Source organism: Desmodus rotundus, chromosome 7, assembly GCF_022682495.2.
Source record: "Desmodus rotundus isolate HL8 chromosome 7, HLdesRot8A.1, whole genome shotgun sequence".
Taxonomy (NCBI): Eukaryota; Metazoa; Chordata; class Mammalia; order Chiroptera; family Phyllostomidae; genus Desmodus; species Desmodus rotundus.
The window spans coordinates 118,114,986-118,140,333 of NC_071393.1; the positions used below are offsets into that span (position 1 = coordinate 118,114,986).

General features: G+C 51.3%; 1 protein-coding gene across 3 annotated transcripts in view; it reads right to left on the minus strand.

The window, feature by feature from the left end:
• Positions 1–25,348, minus strand: part of POMT2 (protein O-mannosyltransferase 2) — a 43,972-nt gene that overhangs the window by 9,838 nt on the left and 8,786 nt on the right. For all 3 annotated transcript variants that reach the window (XM_045201281.3, XM_045201282.2, XM_024567636.3), the window contains exons 3-15: positions 22,497–22,601; positions 20,628–20,736; positions 18,543–18,651; positions 16,818–16,977; positions 15,337–15,443; positions 14,595–14,677; positions 12,021–12,130; positions 9,434–9,500; positions 6,891–6,960; positions 4,803–4,881; positions 3,556–3,707; positions 3,047–3,138; positions 1,939–2,015 (exon numbers count right to left, since the gene is read on the minus strand). In XM_045201281.3, the coding sequence (XP_045057216.2) occupies positions 1,939–2,015; positions 3,047–3,138; positions 3,556–3,707; positions 4,803–4,881; positions 6,891–6,960; positions 9,434–9,500; positions 12,021–12,130; positions 14,595–14,677; positions 15,337–15,443; positions 16,818–16,977; positions 18,543–18,651; positions 20,628–20,736; positions 22,497–22,601 (1,320 nt within the window). The remainder of the gene's footprint in view (positions 1–1,938; positions 2,016–3,046; positions 3,139–3,555; positions 3,708–4,802; positions 4,882–6,890; positions 6,961–9,433; positions 9,501–12,020; positions 12,131–14,594; positions 14,678–15,336; positions 15,444–16,817; positions 16,978–18,542; positions 18,652–20,627; positions 20,737–22,496; positions 22,602–25,348) is intronic.

A 25,348-nucleotide genomic window follows, 5' to 3' on the forward strand; every position in this document is an offset into this window, starting at 1 on the left:
CTAAAAAACAAATGAAATCTTTTTTAAAAGAAGAAAGATCCAGAAGGTCTGGTTCAGTGAACCACCACCAGGCGCCTCACTAATCCGACCACCGCAGAGGTTGGGAATCACTTGCAGGCCCCCACACAACAGCTGTGCTGCTCTTCCAGGGACCAAGTGCCATGAGGGTGTCAGACCCAAAGGGGCCGGCCGCATAGTCCCTGAACCACTATGGCCACCAGCAAGGCCCCAGACTGAAGAATGCCTCACTCCGGCCCCGAGCACCGCTGAGGGGAATCGATTTCTTCAAATCAGTACCGTCCAGTCCCAAACTCAGGGACCCCAGCCAGAGCTATAATAGGCCAAGGGCACCCTACTCACTACATCACACTCTGAGAAAGCCAGCTCCTTTACTAAACCAAGACATGGAAGGAAGGAAAAATCTGTAACCGTTCTATATAGGCACGTGCATTGTACACTGTTCTCCATGCTTAACATCTGCAGTGGGCTTGTCCCGCTCACCCCGCCAGGCCTTCTCCGCCCAGGCCTTCGGCCCTCCACTCAGCTGGCGGAAAAGCGCTCTGCCCTAAAGCTTCTGTTGTCCGGGCTGTTCTGATCTCTCTCCTCGTCCCGACTCCACATCGGTTAAGCAAGAAAGGTCCCCTATATGCCTTTTCTTCTTGGACTCTACCTCTTCGATAGTAAAGTAAAAGTCCCTTTCCCTGTTGGACTCTACCTCTTCGATAATACAGTAAAAGTCCCTTTCCCTGTTGGACTCTAACTCTTCGATATGGGAGAACGAATGAGACTATTTAGACTTAGTCTTAAAATTCTACCCAGACCTAGAATGACACTTTGACTGACAGGCACACATTCAAAGGAGCTGTGTCGTCGGGCCGCAGTGACAGCTACAAGCAGGAAGTCAGAGAGGATGTGACCCAGAGATGGCTTGCTGTCAACTCATCACCTCCCAATATGCAAAAATGACAAAAGCTGAATTTTTTAATTTAATCTGGTGATTGAAGTCAACTGTGTTCACTGGCACTGCTTACATAATCACTTCCAGAAAAGTCCACTCGACCACGGCTCACCAGAGGGAAAACAGCAGCTGCCACGGGGGTGGGATACAGTGATTCCAACGTCGTCCCTGCCGATGCCGGCTTTCCCTCAACCAGGGGAAAGGGGTTTCCCTGAGTAGCCCCTGCAGCCCGGTGTGCCCCATGCACCAGGGACAGCGTAAGCTAGTGGGTAAAACTCCTCAGTGTAACTGTTTCCTCCCTCAAATGTTCTCAGACCTTTGATGCCACAACTGCTGTCAGCTACTAAGGACACAGGGCACAAACAATGGGTCTCAGAAAACCCTAAGACAATCGGCCATGCCCCTAAATGGACTGTCTCTGCCTGGGAACACGAGGGGCTCATGGTTAGGGTTTTATGCTGCATGTAGACGACGCACTCAAAATAGCTCTTCATCCTAATTGTTCATCATTTCACAGGATGGAAGGAAGTACCCGTGTCTCGGAATCTTCTCCTAAGGACACTCTGAATCCCGAGCTCCGCCCCTTGCGCAGATCTGAGCATCCCCAAGGGCAGAGGAACATGTGGGTCACCGCACTGCCCCCAAGGGCCCACCAGCCCACCTCTGACACTCAGCCTGGGGACTCTAGGCCAGGCCTTCAACTCTCTGGGCCTCGACGCCCTCACCCGTCGATGGGGAACAACAGTCTCCACAGGACTGAAATAAGTGTTAGTCAGTATATGTACAGGGCTTAGAGCAGAGCCCAGCACCTAAGGGCTATGTAAGTTTTCACTGGTATCATCGCCGTTGTCATCACCATCATCATCGTCTTCATCACCATCAGCGTTCTGTGACAAGCGGAAATGCCTCCGAAGGCCACCTAAACCAGCACTCTCAGAGAAGCCACCAAGCCGGGGGGTTGGGGGTGGGGGGCACAGTACCCGGATCATCACCATGTGGGACTCCAGCAAGACCTCAGGAAAACTAGGCTGCAGCACGTCCAGGCTGATGTTTGGCACTAGAAGAAGGACAGAGTAGAAAAGCTGTGCCACACGGTCTCTCTCACAGCTGCCCGTGGTACCCACACAGCTGCTGAGTCTGAGTGCAGCTTTCCCAACAGGCTAGCGCGTAGGAGGAGGTGCTGCGGAGAGGGAGGGAAGCTTGGCCCAACCCTTGATTGTTCATTCGGCTGGTACCAAGCACCATCAGGCATCCTGGGAAGTACAGAGGCAAGAGGCGGCAGGCCCGTCCCCGGGAGCTTCACAGCTCTCCGCACAGCGACCCCTCACTTCAGTGCTGTGGCAAATGCTGCCCTCCCCTGCTCGGCAGGAGGCTGTGAGGACAGGGGCCAAGTCCACCTCATTCCCCAGTGTTTCCCGGGCCCCACATGGTCCCGTCATACTCAACGAAGAGTTGTTTAGTCAATTAGCTAGCTGGTTGGTTAAATTAGGTGGTAAAAAGAATGAAACAGGAAGCGTGGAGAGAAGAAATCGAGCAGAAGCAAGAAGTGGGCAATCCAGTAGCACAGAGGATGAATCCAACATCACGGAGCAGGAGAGGGCGCCTGCCCGGGAGTGCAGCTATGGGCTCGGACCAGGGCTGAGGCTGTCACTTTCCGCAAACATGTTGGCTGGATGCGGGGGACGGGGGGTGGGCAGGCGCTCTCCACAGGAGATGGAGGGAAAGCCCCAGCCAACGCCAAGCCCTGGGGGTGGGGACGTGCCCAGGGTGCAGGATTCAGAAGAGCCCAGGAGGAGACAAGACACGGGGACCAGCAACACGGGCGCCACGGGGAAGAAGAGAACAATCCAGCGAAAGGCAAGGAGAGCGAGAAGAGGTGACGAGCTCTGGCCTCGAGTGAGGTCCCTGTCATTTCAAAGAGCAGAAGTTTCAGTGATCAGGAAGGAAAACGAGCCACCTATCTAGACAGCTCTCATGAAGAGGTGAGATTTAAAAAGAAAGTGGAAACAATGAGGTAAAGTGGCCGCAGTGTCTATAACGGCTTCTCTTTCTAAGGTCAGAGCCGGCCCAGGAAGTGCCCTCACTCACATTTGGGATTGATGTGGTCCTCCACGTTCCAGACGGAGCTGAGGGTTTCCTTCAGGTACGGGTTGCAGGTGACTTCCACCTGCTCCCAGCCCCTGTGAAGACAGGCAGTCACAGAAGACCCGCAACTCACCAGAGAGCAGTGCCGTCGCCTGCCCTTCCTCCACGGTGGCCCTCTCTCTTCAACGCAGTGGCCACGCCCTTCGCACCCCGGCGCTAGGCGTGTTCTGGCATACAGAATGCCCATTTAAGAAAGATCTCTAGATCCGGGCAGTTGTCGCAAACCACATGTACACACGTCCAAATGTCCGAACACATAAAATACCAAAGGAACTCCGGGACTCTGTGCTCTGTAACACACCTGATGCCTTTTCTCCCTCCATCCCCCACTAATAATAAGCAAACATGAGGTGAACGTTGACAATGGGGGGGGGTGGAAGCTTCTAGAACAGTTGTAGTGTGAAAGGAAAAGTATGAGCCTCGACTGGAACACCAAAGCCCCAGAGACTCACCACTTGGGCAGAACCTTTCCCGAGGAGCCCAGGACACAACCTGTGACCAGATGAACGAAGCGAATGCGACTTCTCAGCACTGTGACCCGGTTCCCAAGGTTTCTGTTTATAACCTCGATCCGCCAGAAATCATTTGAGTCCCCTGTCCCGTTCTGCCAGACAAGTCAAGAAAAAAGTACGAAGAAAGTAAGATGACTTTAGAGAGGACATCTCAGATGCCACCACGTCACAAAGGCTGAAGACTAAATGGCCTGCAAAGACTGAGGCAGGAAAGGGAACGCGAGGGCCACGGAAACACCCCAAGTGATGATGGACGCTGCTCCACTCACTGCCACTGCCAAGGACGTGGTCCAACGCCTGGTCCAAAGTCCAACCCTTCACTGCACAGGACAAGCGTCTAAGTTCTAACTAGACATTTTCGCCCTTAAATCAAACTCAGGGCATCCCCCTGAGCCAACACAAGCACACTTGGGCCGCTTGCCCCCATTTCCCTGGCCATCTGGGCTCTCGCTCATCGAAGCCAGAAAGGTCTGGCCTGGGTAGCGCACTTTGGAAATTAAAACGGTGTGTCTAATTTTCCTCAGCAGAGGCCCACAGGGTGGAGTTCAGAGTCTTGGCTCTAGCACCCACTGGGATGAGCAAATAGAGAGGATTCAAGCCCACTCTGTGAAACCCAGAACTTATACTGACGCACCGAAGCCCCGGAGGGGAACGTAACTGAGTCATAAGTCTAGTTACCCACTGGTTGTTTCTGTTTTCCAGTTACTCCCCAAGCCCCAAGTACCCATTGAGCTTCCTCTACCAACTGCATCACCCCAAGGTGGTAAAAACCCAAAAGCAATGTGGTTAACAGGAAAGTAATCCTTAAAAATAAGGCAAATAGGACTTTGGGACCTGGCAAAGGATAAACTTATACAGTCACCTGGGGTCACATTGTGGGTCTGTGGCCTCGATGTCCAATGCGATTTAAAAGGGACACAAATAGTGTTCATATTTGACATTTATTGAGTGCAAGAACACAAAAATGGCATGGTTATTATGGGAGGAGAGAGACGGAAACAAACAGACTGCATGGGCTGCTTTTCCCACAGCAAGCCTAGCCAAAAAGCCCCCAAACATGCAGAGTCCCTGCGCAGCCTGCCATCCTTAGGGACATGCTGGGGTTCTGGGAGGCTGTGTTCGCCATGTGGCCAGGAGCCAGGCCCGCCGTTTTTCACATCCTGCCCACACTGCCGTCGCTCACTTACTATGCCGTAGCCAGTGACTTGATAGTGCTTCCGGGTCAGGGGGGCCTCATGATAGTGACTGTGCAAGTTCCGAGAAGTCCTAGGAGTTGAAAGAGAGAAGTGCCGTTATCCTGAAGAAGAGAGATGTGCAACGTTTCTTCTTCAACCGAGGACACTTGAGAGTCATCTGTTAGTATGACAAAAAAAAAAAGGAGTCTGAATATTAAATTCAACATGACAGGAACTTCTTGTCTATTTACTCACAGGAAACATCCAGAGAACTGGAGAACTGCCCAGACCGGGAGGGACAAATGGTAGGCGCACTGGACCGCCTGCCGACAAAGGGGCTGACCTCAGGGGGGAGCGTGGGGGTGGCGGAACGACAGCACCTCGGTGCCTTTGAAGCACTTAAGCTTGCAGGTGTCGGGAGAGGAAAATTAAGACCCGTAATCTACACATGCCTGAGACAGCAGACCTCCTCCCTCCCGTCTGCTCTTCCTACTCCCATCGCCAGTTTTATAAAGGAGGGACCTGTGGGGAAAGTGGGGGTTTAATTCTGCTTTTATTTACTCTGTGCTTACTTTAATCCATAATAAGAAATAAATGTTCGTTATAAAAATTTTGGAAATTTTCAAAAATAAAATTTAATAACATCTTTTAATTTATTAATAACATGAAAAATATTCCATAATAAAATTAAATTTTTAGGTATCCATAATCATAAAGACCAGGAAAAAGCACTCACATAGCTTTTCTATATATATAATCCCTGATTTTTAAGAATATCTGTATCTGATAATTCTTGTACACACAAAAAATGCTCTTTTAGTCCTCACTCAAGGATATGTTCATTGATTTTTTGAGAGAGAGGAAGGGCGGGAGAGAGAAAAACATGGATCATCTGCCTCCCATGTGCGCCCTGACTGGGGATCAAACCCACCACCCAGGCTGCGCCCGGACCAGGGACTGGACCCGCGGCGTTTCTGGTGCACGGGAAGACCTCCAACAAACTGGGCCACCTGGACAGGGCCAGTGTAGGGGACTCTGGGGAGCCGCTGCCGCCATCTACTGTGCTCATTCATTCCTGCATGTGGTGGCCTGTTTCCTTGTGTGTTTAATTATTTTATGCTGTGTACATTCACTGTCATTGAAAAGCCATTTATGGGAATAGATGACAATGTCTTTCCCAAAAGATTTACCTCTGCTTTTAGCCAGACAGCTAGGAGACATTACCAATCTATGATCATGGCTGTTTAAATTCCTGGCTTGAAGATTTGAGACCATCCAGGTAAAATGAATTCGGGCTGCAAATCCATGTGAGAATCAACCAACTGGTTGTTACGTCATCTCAGGAACCAGCGGTAGTGCCTCCCAACCCCCGCCTCCCACCCGGCCCCCAAGCCCTCCCAAGCACTCTGCTCAGCACCAAAGTAACGTTTCATACACGGACAGGGCAGATTTACCCTTACTCTAACCTTTCTGGGGCTCCCGATTTGGGGGGTCAGTTAGTGAATTTACCACTTTGGGTGAACCCAGGGCTTTGACTTTAAAACTCCATCTCTCAAGAGGCAATCGAAATCAAGGATGGAAACTCCAGACTGGGGGATCACGGCACGGTGCCCCCTTACTTCCCTCAACTCCTTTTCACTTAGATTCCAGCCTGGTGACTCCTTACTATCGTGTCAGCTCTTTGGTGCTTTTTAGAAGATTCCTTTACATTATTCTAGTTTTATATTTATATTCCAGTTTTTATATTAGTCATTTTCAATGAGAACATTGGTTAAATAAACTAGCTTGCCATATTCTTGGAAAAAGACTCTTACATCTTTCTAAAGGTGGCCACTGAAGAAGCAGTTTGGGGCAACTGAATTTTTTTCTGTAGTCCTCTAAGAAAGATACCTTCAAACGTCAAAGCTCCCCAAAGCTGAAATGGGCAGGCGACGGCCGATCAACTTATCGTGTCAACCTTCACAGAAACGGCGCTGCGGGCCCAGCACACGGTCCCATGGATACACCCTCAGCCGCATCTGACCTCTGTTTATTTCCAGCTTAAAAAAAACCCCTACCTTCGGTGCCCATCCCGTTTACCCCAAACAGCAAAGTACTTACTCTTTATGCTCTAGCCGAACGATGTCTCCATGTCGTACGAACTCCACTGGGAACGAAGGGTCTAGGTGATCTGCCAAGAAGAAACAAGCTCTGAAACCGAAACCGCCCACTCGTTAGGCCGCTGCAGACTGAGTCACAGTCTGTGGCAGGTGCCAGAGGTGCTATCAGAGCTGTGAGACCAGAGACAAAGGCCCCTGACTCTTTCAGAGGACTAGAGAGGGGTGTCCTAAAATAACGCTTGAAAAGACTCTTAAAGGAGAGGGAGAGACTTTCCGGGTGCACAAGTCGGGGAAAGGCACAGAGGCATGAAAGAACAAAACTATATATATTAGATGGCTTCATACGATGAAGGCCATTGTATGAACATCGTATGAACAACCGGGGCCAGACTGCGCATGCCAGGCTCGAAGCTGCGGCCTCAGCTGACAGGCACTGAAGCCCCCGCTGGGAGGGTTTTCAGCTGGGCAGACAAGCAGTACTAAGATTTTCCTTTTAGTAGTAAAAGCTAGTCTTCCAAAAATTAATTTCATGCAAATCACCATCTTCCCTGCTCTCCTCAAAATCAAACGTTAAACTCTGCAAATTGTGCCAGTGATTATCTCGTCCCTGGCGATGCACTTGGGAAGTGTGAGGCGAAGAAAATGAGGAAATGATGAAAAAGAGGGAGGCCAGCCGACACTTGAACAACACAGGTTTAAACCACACAGGTCCACTTACACACAGGCTTTTCAGTAAATACTGTAACTGTATTGTCTCCTCTTTATGACTTTACTTCATAACGTTTTCTTTTCTCTAGCTTACTTTAAGAAGATAGCACATAAGACACATAACATAGAACATATGCGTTAACCGGCCGTTGATGCTGTCTATCAGTAAGGCTTCCAGTCAACAGTAGGCTATTAGTAGTTAAGTTCTGGGGAAGGCAGAAGCTACACGTGGATTTCCGACTGTGCAGGAGGCCAGCATCCCTGACCCCCGCATTGTTCGGGAGCCAACTGTACTCTGTAGCATCCAGAAGTCAAAGCTGGCCAGGATCTAGAAAGGCGATGATGATGGAAAAGGAATCAGCAGTAGTCACAGCGACACAGAAGAACCCTTGCAAATGTCTGTCCCGGACGGTGAGATACCCACACTCACAGTCAGGAAGGCAAATTTACCAGCACAGATCACGGGCTCTCAAGATCTTGAGTTAGAAGACTCAACCAGAGAGATGCCCACTCCTTTTAAGGTCTCTTTAAAAGATGAATCAGCAAGATGATTCATCAAAAAAGTCAACGGGGAGGAAAGTTTTATTTCATACAAATTTTGGGGGGGGACATTTATAGCCGTCTCCTCAGTCCACACAGCTCCCACTTCCCAGAGTGCTGGTAGCTATCTGCCTTCACACAAATCCTTAGTTGCTTGGGTGAAATGCAACTACTTTAACCTAGAAGCCATAGTGGAATAATGGCCAGGGATCTTCAAAGGTTTGGCCTATGCCCACATGACTTTCGAAGCAAAGCTGGCCTTCCCTCGTAACACCTCACTGTGACAGACCATTTAAGTTTGGCCTGTTGAATCAAAACACAGCCAATGCCAGTATTGAAAAGGTATAGACAGAGACCCTGGCCAACAGTGTCCTACTTTATATTACTGAGGAGTGGGATGCAGACACAGTGATTGTGTAGGCCACACTCCTAATCCAAAAACCACGCCGAGAAGAGGTGTGGAAATGAACACGGAAGGTGAATTAGGACGAGCATCTGCCAATTCCCCACAAAGGCTCAGGAGGAGCTGACCCCAGACAGGCTGAGCCTGGTGGGGTTTGCTGAGGAGTCACAGGGACACTGAGGCACAGAAGCATCTGCAAGGGCAAAAAAGGTGAGTGGGAGATGCCCTCTGCTCTCTCACGGCTGCAGCAGAAGGCGAAACCTGCAGGAGCTCGCCGTCTGATGAAAAAAAGGAACATCCAGACAAGGCCCATGTCATGAAGCCCCGAGAGCCGGACAGCATGCCTCAGAGCGGCCTGGCCTGGGCCAGGCAGAGGCAGACCGGCAGGCTCTGAATGGGGGACCGGCACAGGCCTGGCAGGCTGTCGGACCTCCGGCTGGCCCAGTGCAGGGATGACCAGCAGGCAGCTGCACTCTACCACATCGACACAACTTGAGCTGCACCATACGCTAGGGTCTGCAATGCTTGGTGTGGTCTAAATTAGCAACAAGAGCGGCCACCCTGTGCCCCAGCTGGGGCCATTCACCAGCCCCTGGTGGCATGCCCAGGTAATCCTCTGGATTAAGTCTGAGCCTTGGCCCCGCACCCTGGCTTCAAAGTGACAGATCTCATCTGTCTTGCTCACGGCTAATCCCCTCGGCTGACAAGAGCACTCTGGCCACGGTAGGAGCTCAATAAATAACAGTTAAAGGGTACCTGAGACAGGGAAGAAAGAGGTTGTCAAGAACGCTCAGGAAAGCCCACCGCTATACCCTACTTTCGGAGGCCTGAGAAATGTTAGGGAGGGCTCAGAGTAGGCAATAACAAGCAGCACCAGTTCCCTGCCACGTTACCTGAGTTTACATTATGTTTCTTGACAATCCACAGGTTGTTGTAGTCCTTGTGCAAATAGGTGGTGACCTGGGGGAGGGTGGGAGAGGGAGGGGGACGTGGGAAGGAGAATACCATCACTATCAGCACGACCAGCCCCAGGACAAACAAACCAGCCCCAACAGCAAACCAATACTGCTTCAGCCTTTCGGAAACCCCAGCCACTGACCCGAGGGGCCGAGTTTCCCAGCAGGACTCGGAAGCAGCACTGGTGAGTGGGGTTCCCTCCTTCCTTCCGCATTCGGGGACTTTTCCCACAACAGCCTTTTGATTTGTCTCCTTTGTGTCTCCCTGCACCTTGTCTTTAAAGTGCTAGCCTCCCAGAAGGCAGAACCGCGATCCCTTTCACAACAGTCTCCGGCACACAAAGAGGATTTAGTTACGCCTCAAACTCTCTAAGTGAAAACTTCATGTGTTAGTTTCTAGAATGTGGCCAAAGGACACTAAGAAGTTCCATAAATGTCTCATCCTAGAAGCCTGAAGCTTTAGCCCACAGCCACTTTGTGTACACTGATTTTGCACATATGTGCATGTGCGCACACCCATGTGCAATGCTGTGACTGATCTAACACAAAAGTCTGGAAGGAGTATAAATGTCTAACAGCGGAGGAAGTTAGCACGACGGTAAGCCCACAGGACAGAATCTTACGCAGCCACAGCGCATGCTGCACGGCGTTCTTTTACCAGCACAGGAAAAGGCCTGCAAGGCGCCGATGCTGGATATGGCTACCACTTATCACCTGGCACTGTTCTGAGCACTGGGCAAGTCTGATCTCTGCTGCAGGGGCTATGCTGCTGCGTGGTTTCCCCTCCTTATCTACCAGGAGTCTGAGGCTAAATAATTTTTCCAAGGTCACACAGCTTACTCGCTGGCAAGTCAGGATTCAAACCAAGGCAGCTAACTCCACCGCTCCCAGGATAGAGACCATATATACGCAATTAGGCCAACTACGTAAACAAGAGCCTAAACTCCCAGGAACAACAGAAATACAGGCATTCTCATACAACATAAATTTTTGTAACTCCAACTGGACAACACATGACTGCTTTACTTGCAAAGAGACTTGGAATCAGCATTCAGGAAAATAACTATGCATGTATTGTGGCTGATTGCACGGCTTTGCTTTCTCAGAAAAAAAATAGGGATAATGGTATTAAGAATAGCCAAGGAGCTCAAAGGTTCTGGTAGCCCACACTCCTGAACAAAAGCTGTACACAGTCCACCCAGCCTGGATTTGCTCGAGGGTGTTAAGGTTTGTGGTGCTCACGGGTGCTCTGTGTGTGTGTTTTTTTACTCCTTGTCAGCCTCTTCTAGCGCCGCCCCCAGCACCTTAACATGATCTTACATGTTGCTGTTCCCCGTGGTTCCTTCAATGGCCCTTCTCCCTCTGCACGCCCTTCCTGCGGAATGTCACCTGATCCCGCTGCGTCCCTAATGCCCATTCACTACTCCCTCCTGTGACACGCCCTGGGTCTGAAACACACAAAGGAAACTCTCCCATCTCCCAGGTCATTCTGCCTCCTTCGTTTCTGGCTGGTGAACCGGCGTTACCACACACACACGCCTGGACCTCCGACCACAGACCTGGACACAGCTCCCCCCCTCCCCCCCATCGGTCCCTGGGCCCTGACATTCACCCTGGGAAGCATTTCCGGAATCCATTGCCCCCTCAGTCCTCCAGTCACCACCCTTTGTCGTGATTATTGCCTCCTAACTGGTTCCTCACCTCCAGTCTGCACCCACTTCAATGCATCACACCCTTGCTGGAGGCACCTTTCTACATGAGAGATCTAATCACATCTGGTCATCCATTAATAACTTCCGGTGCCTCCCCTGTGTGTACAAACAAAGTCAGATCTACTGTAACACACAAGGCCTCCCACCGTCTGACCCCACCAACCTCTCCCACGTCCTGCTTCTCCCTCTCAGGCACCGCCCACCACAGCCACGCCCCCACTCCCCCCAAGGACATGGGCACAGCATGGCTCACTCATCCAGGCAATACTCCAGCACCCTCCAGTGCACGCTCTCTGTGCACCGTATGATGGACAGAGGTACTACTTATTCTCCCAGTTTAAAGATGAGGATACAGAAAGGTTATGGAGTTTGTTCAACCAGGACTGAAACCCAGAGAATCCAGTCTGGTTCTCAGGTCCGTGGTTACAGCCACCACCGTTTACTCACCATCTACTCCGTGCCAGGCACTTGAGCCTCCCAGGAGCTAACAGCCAAGGAGCAAAGAGACAGGAGGAAGGCAGCCCTCACAATTCAATGTGCAAAGGGCTACTACACAGGCCTGTAAAGGGTGCCAGAGGCACCTGGCCCGGTACCAGGTAGAGGGGGTCACGGTGGTCAGAGGGTGTGCCTCAGCCAATGCCCAGAGAAGCTAGCGTGAGCCAGAGGAAAGAGGAGAGGGTGCAGGAGGAGGAAGGATCTTTCCAGCTGGGGAAACAGCACAGGCAAAGGACCGGAGGCAAGAAAGGGAACGGCTGTTCAGTCCCACCAACAGTGTGGTGTCGCACAGCACCAGTGCTCCAAGCCTCGCTGACCTGCTGCTGGCGGGCGCCGACACCCTCAGGATAGAGGTGCCTGTGGGAGTGGAGATAGCCAATGGCCATCTGCAGGTTCTTCAAGGTGATCACAGAGCCGTAGGCCAGGTCTAGGAGGAAGGAAGACCGTGCAGGGTGTGAGTGGACGTAGCTGGAGAAGCCTCCCAGCCCCAGGGCTCACGAGCCCTCCTACAGACTCCACAGGGCCCCGGGCCCCCTGAAGCAGGTGCACAGCTGCCTTCTCACTGCTGCCGGTGGACTCGGGAGGGAGCTCACTGCAGGGTGCTCCCCCCTTCCCTCCCACTTCAGAAGAAGCTGGGTAAGAGCAATATTATCAAAGCACTATTTCTAATAGCAAAAGATTAGAAACAACTTGTCCTTCGGTCAAGGTCTGGACATGCATTCAATGGAATAAAGGAAGAAGCATTTTACGTCTTAATCTGGAATGTTCTCCAAGATCAATGTTATGATAGACTGTTAAGACAGACTTTAGTGCTTTTGAATTTCGTACCATATGAAGTAACCATTTTATGCTATTTGGGTATTTTTCACTCTGAATTAAAACAGAAAAAAAAACACAGAGTAAACCCAAGCACATCCCCTGCCCTGTAGGCCCGGGGTTACTGAGAAGCCCCAGTTCCTTTTTACTGCCCCTCTTCTCTCAGCAATCCCCACCCGTCCGCTGCCCTGCCATGCCCCACCCGCTGGAACAGGTCTCACTCCACCAGCGAGGGCCCACTCCCGCCTTCCTCTGTCCATGCATCTGGTCAAAGACTGCGCCACACGCACAGTGGGGCCCAAGGCAGTGGGGGGGGGGGGCGCGCTGGGCTGCAGCCATGGCAGGCCCGAGCCCGGTCCCAGGGAGGAGGGCTTCATGTACTGATGGGCAAAGACAGTGGGCAAAGGTATGACAATGTGTGACATGGTGGGAACAAAGAGCAGGGTAGGATGAATTTCTACTGCCTAAGGAGTGAGAAGAAGACGGCCTGATGGAATAATAGATCATAGCTGAGAGGGGCTTTTTAAATGTCAAACAGGAATCTGCTAATGCCCACAACTCCTTTTTGCCAGTTCTCAGTGCAGACCAGCATATGCAGCCGGGACACAGCTGACCACTTTGCTTTTAGAAATGCTCTCTGTCCCTCCTCCTCACCCCCGCGCTCCCCCATGAACCGCTCCTCTGCAGCCTCCTTCCCTAGGTCCCCTTCTCCCTGCATTCCCCACAACCTGGCCTCAGCCTTGTCCTCTTCCTCCTCCTTATGGGCTGCAACCACGGCCACGGCATCAATCACCCTTTTACTTGGCTGATTCCTCCTTTGAAAGCTGCAGCCCCAAGCCCACTGGCCCCATTGCATGGATTTCCCCAAGCATCTCGAAGGCAACTCTCTAACGCAGAACTCAAAATCCACCTTTACAAACCAACTTTTTTGCCTGCTTTCCTATTTCTCATTCTGTTCCCTGTCTTAAAGGGTTCACTGTGTCCTAGGCATGGTACAAGGCACCAGGGAGACTAAAAGACACAGTCCTTGCCTCCAGGAAACAATCACCTGGGCTCAGGTCCTTAGTACATCTTTGTCCTCCCTTCCTATGTCCAGTCTCCCTCGTGTCAGCCCATCTGCCTTACCTCTGTGGCTGCTACCGCCACGCCCAGCTCAATGCCTGCAACAGCTTTCCAGAGGCGATCTGCCCCAATCCCCTCCTCTCCTTTGCTACCCTATACTTTGCCACCAGTGCCGCCTCCCTACAGCACAGCCCTCCTGGCCTCCTCCCTGCCCAAACACTCCACTGGGTCACCAGTGCCGGTGTAATGAAGTCAAACACCTCACCCAGACGTTTCAAATCCCCATAATGTGGCCCCACCTGTCTTTTCAACCTTGCCTTCCAGTACTTTTCTGCATATAATCTGTGCTTTGAGTTTTGCCCTGTCCTTGGCCTTGATCATGCTGTCCCTTCTGCCCGATATGCCCCCTCCTCCCTCTCCATCTGTTGAAATCTACCCATTCTTCAGGACCTGACTCCAAGGCACCTCACTCTGTATACCTCCGATCCCCTTCCACCCCCAGCAGGTTATCTCTCGCACCCTTCGATTCGCATCACTCTGAGTTCCCTCTTCATATACTTAACACCCAGAACCCTGTAGAGCATCACGTAGAGATACTCTGCACCAGACTCTGCACTCTGCAGGGCATCCATCTACCGCCTCCAACGTGACTAACGCTCAGTTGCTATCTGTGAATGCGGGAATGCGTGTGAGTCACGGAATACCGTGGGAAACCGACCAGTGGCCCTGAAGGCCCTTGTTCCCTCGTCAGACTCTCTCGGTTTGGCCTCCCAGCACTGGCCTTGCTGCTTTCACAGCTGCAATGAGAAGCTTCTCCTGAGGGTCAAACAGTTTGCTGCTCAGCACATCCACCTTTGCACTTCTTGCGTCCCGACTCACTCTCTTGAGTCCTCTACTAGAAATACTGGATCTCTCTCCCACTCTGCCATCTACAGGCTAAAATAACAAGCCGTCACACTCCTCTTTTCTAATCCAACTCCCAGAAGACCCTCTGCCCTTCGGCAGACACTCACATTCGGGGATGGAAGCGTTGTGAAGGCTGTTTCCTGAAAGCCGGGCCTGGAAGGCAGAGCTGAAGAAGCCATCGCCAGGACCGCTGCGGGAGAGCAGGGGCAGAGAGAGCCGAGTTAGCAGAGGGAGTCGGGAGTTCCCAGCAGCCCCGTCAAAGCCCTGCTGGTTGGTTTAAAGAAGCACAGCCAGCATGGCAGTGAGGACTCGCGAGACAAACGAGGCTGGTGGAATAGGAGAAACCAGGGTCCAAATGCCGAGTTCCTAGCCAGGTGACCTTTGGAAGGTACCTGACTTTGCTTAGCCTCAGCTCCTTATTTACAAACTGGGGACTTAAAACAGATCAGAAGAACTACAAAGTGATTATGGTTAGAGAGACAATGGGTACGAAACGCTGCACGTAGTTCCTGGCCCTCAGCAGCTACTTGTTAAAGGGGAGCTGCTGCCGGTGGTGCTGTTGCTACCCTCACCCCAACTGCGCGCCCTGAGGTGGCCCATCCCTGTCAAGCACAAGGGACTGTGTTTAGGGATAAGGGGCATTTGGCTGTGAGGAAATTCCTTACTAAGTGTGTTGGCCTTTCTGAGCATTTTGGACACCCAGAAGATAGACCACAGGAGAAAACAAACAGGGAACCAGCCTGGTCCCCCCATCATCCCAACTACAGACCCAGGAAATCACAGGGCCCGTCCGTGGGCTCAGAGGCACGAGGGGGCCCCGAGTGAGAGGCCGGACGGGCTCTGCGGTACCTCTTACTCAGCACCAGGAAGTGAGCGGCATACACGGCCGTGTAGAGGGCCAGCGGCAGCACAACGAGGCACAGGGTGCGAGCAGCCAGGTGTTTTCCCACAGTCACCTGCCAACAGAGTCACGTGGGCCTTCGTCATTCCTTGTACCTTGTACATGCATCATATATAACTCGGGCACTTAAGTTATCTGTAAGTCATCTGTAGATATCTATAGGTCATAATCGTAAAGAAAATGAAAGCGAAAGGCCATAAAGAAAGGATGTGTGGCAACCCAAAGCCTTTCCACAGCACCCCACCACTGCAGCAATGCAGGGGACTGAACGCAAGCCAGCCCTCCGCTGCCTGCCCAGGCCGTCACTCCGGACCCCGGACTGTCACTGCGCCACCGACAAAGCGCTGCCTGGATCTCCAGCTCCGTCACGCATCCATCCCCTCGACATCCCAGTTGCTGCCTGGCTCCTCGCCCTCTCCCCACCTTCCTGTTCCGTGCCAGCCCACCCATCACAGGGCTGACCCCTCCTTATTTTAACGTCGGGCCGCAGCTGCTTCCCAGAAAGCCTCTGGCGTCACCTGAGACTAGGTTTGTGCCATCCTCTGCTCTCACAGAGCCTGCTGGCTGCACGGCAATCGCCTGTTTACTTACTTCTCTCCCTCCACGGTCGCCAGAGGGCAGGGACCTCTGTTTTATTCACCTGCGCACTGTGCCTCACACCTAGTGGACAGCCTGTCCACATTTCCCGAGTGAATAAACGAGCTCCTTGGGACGGGGTTCTGAGCAATGGAGAAGCAGCACAGTGAAACAGTTCAGGCCTGGAGTCTGCCTCCCCCCAGGCTGAACCCTTCATCTGCCTCTTACTACCAGTATGACCTGGGGAACGTCATTACCTCTCTAGGCCTCGAGTTCCTCGTCCGTAAAGAGAGAGTAATAACTACCTACCGTGTAGGGTCGTTATGGAAACAAAATGACGTAACGAAGGCAAAGCCTTTTGCATAGTGCTTGGCACAGAATCAGCCCTTATTAGTAAATAACAGTGTAATAGCCCTAAAGACCCTTCCTGGCTTCCACATCTGGAAACCTGGGTCAGGAAAAGAAAACTCTGAGTTGGGAAAGGCGCCCTCACCACTTTACCTAAGGTCCCACGCAGCCAGCGTCTGCCATATATTTGGCATGAGCCCAACTGGCCAGAATCCCCTGGCTGAGTAGTTTGTAGAACATTAAAAAAACATTGCAGAAACAAATGCCAAAAGAGAACCCCAAGAATATTAGTCCATCCTCCCCCTTAATACCCCTCCAGCCTCTCAGCCCTGGCCCAGTCCCTGCTGTCCTGCTGCCATCTACTGCCCACACAGGACAGCTGGATCCCGCCCTCCGCAGGCCCAGGACACAGCCACTCAATGCCTGCAGCAGGGACAGAGAAAGCCCGGCTCTGCTGAGCGATGCTGGGGCGCAAAGACATTTCTACAAGCACTTGGGTTCTCACCAATGAAAGACTGAGGTCTCCAAACAGGTGCCAAAGGTCTGCTGCGGTGTTCCACCCCACTTGCAGGATGATAAAGAGGCCAACAAACTTGACCCCTAAAGCACCAGCCAGATTAATGCCAGTCAGGCTGAGCCAGAACCACCAGGGGGCAGAGAAGGGCCTGAAAACCAACAAGACAGAGTTCAGTTTGGCAGCTGGAACCCAACTCAAAAGCAAGAGCAGCAAGCAGCAGGAAAGGGCAGAGGGTCTTGGACTCTGAGAGGCTGTGCTGTGCCCTCCATTCAAAGGCTCCTAACCTCGGGGACCATGTGGCTCCCAGGGGGCTGTGGTTTGGGAAATCCTGGAAACTGCAGGAAGCACAGTGTGATCTTTTTTCTGGGGAGGGGGTCATGGCTTTCCTGACTAAGTACAGAACTTAAAGTAAGCAAGGGGCTTGTTTTTCAGGAGTAAGCGATCGTGTGGAAGTAAGAGGAAAATCCAGAGAAGCCACTGGATTCTGTCAGCAGTCTTTCGGGTCACTCTGGCCCTTGTAAAAGCCAGCATCTATTAGGCGCTTACTGTATGTCAGGCACTGTTCCGAGTCCTCCACATGTGTTAACCTTGAACCCTCCCTAACCCCAGGGCGTAGATCCTGACACTGTCCTCTCCTCACACACAAGGCAATCAAAGTGCAGAGAGGTCAAGTCCCCATGGAGCCGGCTCCAACCCAGGCAGCGGGCCCCAGGGCTTGCTGTGCTTGGGGCATCTAGCGTACCGTGCTGCTGTTTTCTGACGGTCGGGCTGCCTCCCCCGCCAGAGTGGACGCTCCTTAACAGCCCAATCGTAAGTGCTGTCCACCTCCAGCTCCTAGCACAGTGCCTGGCACACTGTATGCATTCCGGAATATGGACAGGGCATGTATTCCACCTGGCAGGTGGAAGTAAATGCGGTAGAAACAGAAGATAACCCAAAGCCAGAGAGAGCTGGTGGCCACTGGGCCAGCCTCTATTAGCATAACATAATTTAACGAGCTCTGCCGTGGTGAAACCACGCTGACTTCTGGAAAAGCCTAGACTGAGCCAGCTCTTTTGGTTTGAATAGAATGAATGACCTATTCTGCTCTCTCAGAGGCAGAGGGATGACCTGGAAAAGACTATCCTGGGGGAAGACCAGGCCCTCCAGACAGCTTCAGAACTTGGCAGGGCCTGCAGGGACCCTCTTCACCGCTATGGGCCATTCAAGCCAGCCTTTACATACATTGTCCCCACCGCTAGACAGGGCCGGCTTTAACCACCACTGACGACAGGGAAACAAGGAGGGCCCGGGCAGTGTCTCCTCTGGGTCCCGCCCCTCGAGGACGGAGAATGTGAAGGACAAAGTTGTCCTGGGACCTCCCACCCAGCACCTGTGCCACGGGGTGGCTGATAAGATGGTGGGGAGGCATGAGGACCCCTTCATAATCCATAAACCCCTGTCGAAATCCACCTCATTGTAAAAATGATAATATTCTTGAAAACTATAATCGACATCTTCTTAGTCTTATGTAAAGCAAAAATACAAGTATAGAAAACTTTAAAATCTATTGTCATGATCTAAAATGGGCAATCTCAGTTTTTTAAAAAGCTGGCTGGCCTGAAACTGAGCCTCAAGACAAGTCCTGTAGGCACCCGCCCTGTCCCGGCCGCTACAGAAACTCCGGGGCTGCCACGGCTTCTGACCCCCACCCCCAAAGATGGTGTTTCTGACCTGGCAGCACAGGAGTTGTACTTGACCATGCTCAGCATGGCAGCCATGATGAAGAACATCAAGATGGGGTCAAGGAGGATGTACTGGGACAGAGTGAGGCATCCTGTGTCTGAAAAACATGAGCTCAGTGGTCAAAGGGGAATCAGAGATGGGGGCCCCCCCGAGAACCAAACACCCCGGTGATAAGGAGCAGTCTCCCTACACTCGGCTGCACGTAAGCATTGATGCGGTCAAGTCTGGATGGGCCACTGAGCCATCACTGAGTCTTGGGGAGGCAAAAGGCCACAGCTTTGGGCTACACCAAAGCCCAGTGATATAAAATAGTATCTCGGGCCTGGCTGGCGTAGCTCAGTGGATTGAGCGCGGGCCTGTGAACCAAAGGGTCGCGGTTGGATTCCCAGTCAGGGCACATGCCTGGGTTGCAGGCCAGGTCCCCAGTGGGGGGCACACAAGAGGCAACCACACACTAATTGTTTCTCTCTCCTTCTTTCTCTTTCCATTTCTCTCCCTCTCCTTCCCTTCCCCTCTCTCTAAAAATGAATAAATAAAATCTTTCAAAAAAGACCAAACCAGTATCTCACACTGCTTCCAGGCTCTTGACCCAAGGAAGGATCTGTCACCCGTCCAGACAGAGCAGACCAAAGACGAGGACTGCTCATTTCCACTACCGAAAAGGGAGTTCTGCCACCTTGCTTCTGCAGCCACAAATGACCTACATCTAGGATAGCGTCTGTTTTACATGAAGCACATGTTACATACAAGTGCCAAAGTGATTTTTTGAAACAAAATTTCATTGCATCATGCCCCTTCTTAAACTCTCCACTCTCACACAGACTAACAAACTCCTCAGGACATCGCCAAAGCGCACACGGTCTCCCTGCCCATCCGGCCTCCTCTCCCAACCGCTGCCTCTCTCTCCACCCTGATCCACTGCTATTCCCCCAAGCGCCACCTTGCACCAGGACCGCCGCACACGCTGGTCCCTCTGCCGGAACACTCTTCCCTCCCATCTCTGCACGGCTTCATCTTTGCTCAAGGCCCTCTCCTCAGGGAGCTCTTTTCTGACCACCCTTCCTAACACAGGATTGCTCCCCAAGACTCCCTTCTTTACCCAACTCTATTGTCTACGCTGCACTTACTGCTTAGGATGTTACATTACAGGCTTAGTAACTTCCTGGCTTATTTACTGTCTGCCCCACTAGGGGGTGAGTTCCAAGATAAGAGAATCTCATCAGTGAATCCTCTGAGACCAAGAAAAGTGGCCTAGCACAGAGGAGATGCTTTAAAAACAGTTACTGAATGAAAAAAAAATGAATAAATGACTGAGTAACTAAAAAGGGAAATTAAAGACACAAGGAAAAAGCCACCAACCTTCTACAGAGAGGCCATATCATCCTGCAACATATCTATCAAAACAAGGCCAGAATTACCCCTAAAATACCCACCTAAAGTGGTCTGCATTTCTTTAAATGTTAAGCTCTTTAAGGTCATGAGCTCACTTTCAGAAGAGCAAGGCTGGCAACAGGATTGATTTCTACCAATCAGCTCTCATTTACCCATGTGAGGATTGTCCACAGAAAATGTCTGAGTTCCCATTTTATTGTCCCCTGCTACCTAGCTACTTCTGAGGCATCAGCCCTTACATCCACCTGAAATTAGTTTAAGGAATACAAAGTAATCTTGGTAGTAACCTAAGAGAGGCAGAATTAGAACTGTGAGCCTCTCTCTCTCTTTCTCTCTCTCTCTCTCTCTCTCTCTCTCTCTCTCTCACACACACACACACACACACACACTCATCTTCTTATCCAGTCCAAACTCAAATGTGGACAACTTGGAGATCATCTGTTCCTTGGGATTACCCATGCCGACTCTCCCTTACAGTAATGTAAGGGCTTGCTGCATACAAGCATTTAGGTGAGTATTACTACTGAATAAAGTAAGATCTGTAATACATTTCCTCACGCCTGAAGTTATTTAACTTTATAGAACTGGGCCCATGGACAAGACCTTTGGATGTGCTGATTTCCAGCTACGTTCGTGGGGCACTAGTCAGCTGCCCAGGACACGTGGTATGAGGTGACCTACCAAAGGTGAGGAGGGCAGCAGCGAGCAGTGCTGCCGGCAGGGACCGGGACAGCTCCAGTACAGTGAGGTAGGCGAAGGGGATCAGCAAGGAGCCAAGGAAGGCACAGAACTGTGGGAAGAAAAGAGAAGCAGCCAAATAATCCGCTGAGCTAAGCCTCGGGGACCTACTTGACTGGGCACAAACTCAGGTGCATGAGGAGGACCCTAATGAGGGCACATGTGGCAACCTAAAATCACCTGGGACAAGTGTACATGAGAAAGGGCTGACGTAACAGTGAAGCATCAAATCAAGTAACATTTATGTTCCCACTGAGCACCAACTTGGGCACTGACACGACACTGGCCACGTTCGGCCAGGAAGGGGTGAGCAGGATGGCCCCCTGGCTGCAAGTGGGGGGTGCCAGGGTCCGGCTGTTCCACCACTGCTAACTAGCTGTCACCCTGAGAACGCCACCTCTCTCTCTGTGTCTCAGCCTCCCCCCCCCACCCCGTGCAACGTGATGAAAGTTCCTACCTCACAAGGGTTACTCTGAAGGTGAAATGACCTAGCATTTATTAGTACACAGGAAGCACTTGACAAACAGTAGCTTCTAGTACAAAACTGTGGTGCCAGTTAAGAAAGAAAGACGCCTCTGAAGGTGTTTTAGTATTTTAGAGAATTCTATTGTTACGTCTGTTATTTCTCCCTTGGCCCTTTCCTTCAGCCATCACTCTTCAATCTACAGGTTGCATTTTAATTTTAGAAAAAAGACTGCCTCACACTTCAGTACCTGGAGGGCCTTTTGGTTTGGTTTGGTTTTGAACCAGAAGCCTTCCCTGTGCCTCCCTACTTTCTCCATCAAAATGGACAAGCATGAGGGAATGGAAATCCTCACATCTGGGTTGTCACTTTTTGTCAACAGCAAGCAATGTGCCCTAGGGTGAACCAGAACAAGGCTGTGACGTTTGGCCTTCTCAAGTCCCACAGCCAAGTTCACAGTGAGTCAGGCCTGCATCCAATTATATTATGCACGCTACGTGGTATTCAAAAGGCATTAAGAAGACACAGGATCACTTCGAATGTGAACCCGAGGGTATCAGCCACTCCTTGTTTAGTGTGATATGGCATGACCATGCAAAGGATCCAGTGGTTAGCCCAAGTAAGCACTCTGCATTCATCTGGAGTGTGTGAGCTCCTCAAGGAACGGGGTTTGTAAACGCAACTTGCTTTGAGAGCCGCCGCCGAAGGTCAGTTTCTTCGGGTCTCATTTAGCTCCAGGTCTGGGTGCCCAGAGCTGGGTGTTTAGGCCCCGCCACGCTCCATGGAGGCTGGTGCTGGGTCTCGGGGCACAGAGGGAGCGGGCAAACCCACGGCCTCCCTTCCAAGACTGGAAAACCCCTTGTGTGTGCCTGACACCTTCACAGGAAAGCAGTAGAAACCTGGTAACAGGAGAGGGGGGACGCTGAACTCTTAAGAAAAGGCCCTCTGAGATACACAACACTCCGGCAGTCGTGGTCCGAGAGAGGAAGAACAGCTAGCCTGCCAATGTGCTGAGGCCACGGTTGGGACCCTGGCAGCCCGGGTCCCAGGCTGCTCTCCATCCTGCAGTCTGATGCCTCACATGGGCAGGATAACAGGGGACAGGGTGAGCTTGCTCCTGCCTATGTAATAATCTCCACATTGGCTGTGGCCTCCCCTCCCTTCTCACCCACACCAGTACTGAATCTCTACACTTGAATTTCTACTACAGGGTACAGGTCCAATCGTCCTTCCCCCACCCCAGAGTCCATTTCTCTACCCCTGCCACCACTCCAGGGCTTCCGACTGTAACATTTCTGACTGAGCGGCCCCAGGGTCCAGTGGGGCTATCCCAAGACAGGAAGCCTTACTCCTCTCATTCCCATGTAGCTGTGGTGCTCATACTTGTCCCCAGGCTTCTGGAACATAAAGGTGCCATCATATCCACTCAGGTAGCCAGCAAGGCCTATCAGCATCTGAGGGAAAGAAACCAAACAAAAAATATGAGAGACCTTTTAGGGGCGATTCGTCCATCCCCTGAACCGCCCTCCAGCTGCACCCAGACTTTGGCTTCCCTTGACAGTGGTCCATAGAGGGAGTTGACAATGTGACATTTTCTCCTGCAGCTGTTGCAAAGCAAAGAATCTTCTGTCTATAGAGCTCATTGCTTGATACAAACCTTCCCTTGTACTAAGACCAAGTTCGCAGGAGCAGTGCAGATGGAACACTTAGGAAGAAGAGATCCCGGGCAGGGCCACTGAGGGGCGCTCTCCCTCGGCCTGCCTACCTTTGCCAGAAGATAAAACCTGACAGTTCACGTGGAGGCTGCGGGCAGGGTAGTTTTGGGGAGGCTGGCCCACTGAAGGGAAAGGAGGCTCCAAGTCAGACGGACGAGGGAGAGAAGTGGCCACGTTTCTACACACGAGGAATAGTGAGGAGAGAAGAAAATGGAAAAGAGGAAAGACAGTTGCATTTTCCCAGGAGGGAAGAGAACAATCCCAGTGGAAAAAAACGCCAAAGGCCAAGACTGGTTTCTCCTTTTTCCAGTATTCCAAAGGGAAGCAACCATGGCACGTCCCAAACCAGAATAAATCAACCATAAACTAAAACGTGAATGCTTCCAAACATTTGAGAGGATCAGCTTCTTTCTATCTTGCCTTGGCCATCACCAGTGTAAAATTCTCTTTTCACACAAGCAGTCAGAAGCAGTTCAAACATAGAAAGTACCAGCAAACGCCAAGCATCTGTAACAGCCGCAGGCTGGCCCGGGCCACCCCTGTTCCAGGTGGGGGTGGGGTCAGAACACACTGGCTGTGTGGAGGGAAAGCCCCTCCCAGCAACACTGCGTGTGGGGGCTTGGGTGTGGACTACGAACCAGCTCACTCTTCTCTAAGTAGTTCTAAACAGGGTCCACTCTCTACAATCCATGTCAGTTATAGAAGCCAAAGTTCTGCAGTAAATGATTAATGATTACAAAGGTTTTTTTTTTAAAGGAGGAATCCCAGGGTGCAGAAGTTAATTTGCTATAATTAATTTAATATAAAGTAATAAAAGGCATTGGAAAGACAGAGCTATTTAAATACCCAGATGAATCAAAACTGGCAGGTGGCAAGCAGAACGGATGCTCCTCCCCACCTGGAATCGCAGAGGACACCCCTGCCTGGGCTGGTCTGAATCCCTGACTGCTGGGCGGGCCCGAGACCGGGGAGAACTGCACAGGTGGCTCGGACCTCAGCGTCCACATGCCAGCTCTCTGACTGCGGACAACACCCCGTCTCTGAGCGACAGGTAATAAAATGGGAGATGCATGGATGAGAGGTGATGATGTAGGTAAAAACACCTGGCACTACGCTGAGTACTCAAGAGGCACGCAAAGTTCTGCTGCCTCTCAGTTCCCTTAAGGTTAAAAGTAACCCTGAGCAGATATCCTCACTAAATAACTCCTGCAAATCAGTAAGAAAGAGAATAACCTACTGGAAGAATGAGCAAGTTCATAGGAAAAAAAATACAAGCGACTAATAAACAGAAGAAAAAGAAATGTCCGACCTAACTCATGGGACGTGCAAACGAAAACGGCGCTGTCCCATGTGTCACTCTCACAGAGCAGTCAGCGCAGCCACGGCGCAGCCACAGCCCAGTCACAGCGCTGTCCCACGTGTCACTCTCACAGCACAGTCACAGCGCAGTCACAGCACTGTCCCACGTGTCACTCTCACAGCACAGTCACAGCAGTCACAGCACAGCCACAGCACAGTCACAACCCAGTCACAGCGCAGCCACAGCACAGTCACAGCACTGTCCCACATGTCACTCTCACAGTGCAGTCACAGCGCAGTCACGCGGAGCAGGCAGTGGCGTGGGCCAGCAAACAGCCTCGTACGCTGCTGGGGGGCCTGCACGTGGCTACGGTATTTTTTCAGGAAAACTTAGCAATATCTAACACTAATTTACATGTCCATTTGACTCTTTACTCTGCTTGCTGAGAATCTTTCAGAGACACCTGTGTAACTATGAAAAGATGCACGTACAAGGATGTTTGTGCAATGTCTTTTGTTATGGCTAAAAACTTGGAAATAACTTGGAAATGTCCGGCAGTTGAAGAGGGGTAAAATAATTTATGGCGCAGCTACATCATGGAATAATAATACAGTCACTAAAAAGAACGAAATACATTTTTATGTGCTAATGCAGGAAGAAGATACAGCATGTCTAAAATATAAGTTGCTGAACAATTTTAGTCTGATCCCATCTGCATAAAGTGTTCATGTGAATTAATATTTATGTGTGTATAAATATACACACACTTATATTTGGATGAGAAGTTTCTGGGAGGAAACATAAGAAACGGTTAACAAAGGTGATCACAGTTACCTCTGAAGAACAGAAATGTGAGGGAAGGTAGCTTTTGACCTCGTGTTTCCTTCTGTTCTGATCGAGTATTTTACTATGTGCAAGCATTTTTATTTCTTTAAAAGTCCCTATCTGACCGGAGCGCCCCGGTGCCCAGGCTGGGGGCCCCAGCACCGTAGGAGAAAACCTCCTACGCACCACTTAAAGGGCTCTGGGTTCTTTGACTGGCTCAGCCTCAGAACCTGAGAAAGAGACTCTGCTTTCTCTCTCACAGGGAATTTTTCTGATTTGCTCATCACCCTCCCGCAACCAGGCGGAGCACAGGGCCACCAGGAGATACAGTAGGGGAGGGAGCACTGCAGTCCCGGGGGGC